At 65.7% G+C, this 2,042-nt stretch overlaps 2 protein-coding genes across 2 annotated transcripts in view; one reads left to right on the top strand and one right to left on the bottom strand.

The window, feature by feature from the left end:
* The window catches only part of CHTF18 (CTF18, chromosome transmission fidelity factor 18 homolog (S. cerevisiae)), a 26,634-nt gene extending 26,282 nt beyond the window's left edge, over positions 1-352 (bottom strand). Inside the window, exon 1 of the mRNA XM_011962490.1 lies at positions 281-352. Coding sequence (XP_011817880.1) covers positions 281-352 — 72 coding nt within the window. The remainder of the gene's footprint in view (positions 1-280) is intronic.
* RPUSD1 (RNA pseudouridylate synthase domain containing 1) overlaps positions 150-2,042 on the top strand; it is a 4,158-nt gene continuing 2,265 nt past the window's right edge. The window contains exons 1-5 of the mRNA XM_011962489.1: positions 150-563; positions 642-765; positions 939-1,041; positions 1,146-1,247; positions 1,711-2,037. Coding sequence (XP_011817879.1) covers positions 382-563; positions 642-765; positions 939-1,041; positions 1,146-1,247; positions 1,711-2,037 — 838 coding nt within the window. The 5' untranslated portion in view covers positions 150-381. The remainder of the gene's footprint in view (positions 564-641; positions 766-938; positions 1,042-1,145; positions 1,248-1,710; positions 2,038-2,042) is intronic.

Raw genomic sequence — 2,042 nt, 5'->3', positions numbered from 1 at the left:
ACCCCGGGCAGACCTGGCTGCCGGGCCCCGGGAGTGCTGCTGCCCCTCCCCGCCCCCACCGTCGGGCAGAGGCCGTCATGTGCATCCCCTGGAGGGGAGGGTCTTTGGGGAGGCTCTGTGGGGCAGGCTCGGAACGGGCTGTTTCTCCAGGCTTGGGTCAGGCATGTCAGCCGGGAACAGGCTGACTCCCTGATCCCCCAGCTGACAACCCCGGCCTGATCTTGGGGACTGAGGATGCAGGTGCACAGGAGGGCTGCGCACCTGGCTTGTGGATTCGCACCGGAGCCCGGGTGAGGGGGTGCGGGGACCTCTGTACGCTGGGCTGGGCGCCCCCCACGTGCTCACAGCACATGCACCCACGCGTGGCTCGGCAGGCCGGCCATGGAGCCGGGCAGCGTGGAGAACCTGTCCATCGTGTACCGGAGCCGCGACTTCCTGGTGGTCAACAAGCACTGGGACGTTCGCATTGACAGCAAGGCGTGGCGGGAGACTCTGACGCTACAAAAGCAGCTGCGGCACCGCTTCCCCGAGCTGGCCGACCCCGACACCTGCTACGGGTTCAGGTAGGCGGGGCGGCCACAGCCCCACGGCAGCGTCTGTGGAGGAAAGTGGCTCAGACGCTGGACTCTGCCCCACCCCAGGTTCTGCCACCAGCTGGATTTCTCCACCAGCGGGGCACTATGCGTGGCCCTAAACAAGGCAGCTGCCGGCAGCGCATACAGGTGCTTCAAGGAGCGGCGCGTGACCAAGGCTTACCTGGCACTGGTAAGACCTGGTCAGTCCTGAGGTGGGGCGTGGGGACTCAGGACTCCCACCCCACTTGGGCAGGCCCTGGCTCAGAGCCTCCCACCAAGCTCTACATGGCTGCCTGGTGTTAGGTGGGCTCCCCAGCAGTGGCGGGCTGCCCCGTGAACTGTGTGACTTCCCCTGTACTTCAGCTGCGGGGGCACATCCAGGAGAGCCGGGTGACCATCAGCCATGCCATCGGCAGGAACGGCACGGAAGGCCGGGCCCACACCATGTGCATCGAGGGCACGCAGGGTGCGGCAGGCAGGGACCAACTAGGCGGGCATCGTGGGTTAGGGTGGGTGAGCCTGGGCCCCGGGCTGGTCCCGCTGACCTCACACATGCCATCTGCGCCCCAGGTTGTGAGAACCCAAAGCCAAGCCTCACGGAGCTCGTGGTTCTGGAACACGGGCTGTACGCAGGCGATCCCGTCTCCAAAGTGCTGCTGAAGCCACTCACGGGTATGTCTGGGGTTGGCAGTGCCTGGGGTGGGCGGTGTCCTGGTGGTGACAGAAGGAAAACTGAGACACGGGGCCACGTAGCCCGTGTGGACCACCCTGAGCATCAAGGCAGAGTTGGCAACAAGCACTCCTGAGTTCTTAATTCTACATTCTGCAGCCTCTCAGCTTCTCACCTGACACAGGGTCCCTGCTGGCTCCTGACTGAGTCCTGGGGGGTCTGACTGGCCTGGATTCTCTAGGACCAAGTGCCACCCTGGCCCTGTCCTCATCAGTGGTGACCTGAATGCAGTCTTCTGTCCCAAACACTGATGTCCTCACCCATGGCAGGGGACAGGGAGAGTTCCACCCCAAGGGGCTGCTCCAAGGCTGCGGTGGGGTCATGACAGGAGGTGGGGCCTGGTCAGGGAGGTTCATGTGGAGCAGCCCCGCCCCCCGCTTGACCCAGCGGCACCTCACCTAGCAGGCCGGACACACCAGCTACGCGTGCACTGCAGTGCCCTGGGCCACCCCGTGGTGGGTGACCTGACCTACGGAGAGCCCTCAGGCCAGGAGGACCGACCATTCAGAATGATGCTGCACGCTTTCTATCTGCGTATCCCCACGGATGCCGAGTGTGTAGAGGTCTGCACGCCTGACCCCTTCCTGCCCTCTCTGGACGCCTGCTGGAGCCCCCACACCCTGCTGCAGCCACTGGACCAGCTTGTGCAGGCCTTACGGGCCACCCCTGACCCTGACCCCGAGGACAGGGGCCCCAGGCCAGGCAGCCCCTCCGCGATCCTGCCTGGGCCCGGCCGG

Source organism: Colobus angolensis, unplaced genomic scaffold (assembly GCF_000951035.1).
Source record: "Colobus angolensis palliatus isolate OR3802 unplaced genomic scaffold, Cang.pa_1.0 Scaffold59, whole genome shotgun sequence".
In the NCBI taxonomy this organism is placed as follows: Eukaryota; Metazoa; Chordata; class Mammalia; order Primates; family Cercopithecidae; genus Colobus; species Colobus angolensis.
The sequence above is the reverse complement of the archived record's forward strand: the minus strand, read 5'-3'. Positions and strand labels throughout refer to the sequence as shown.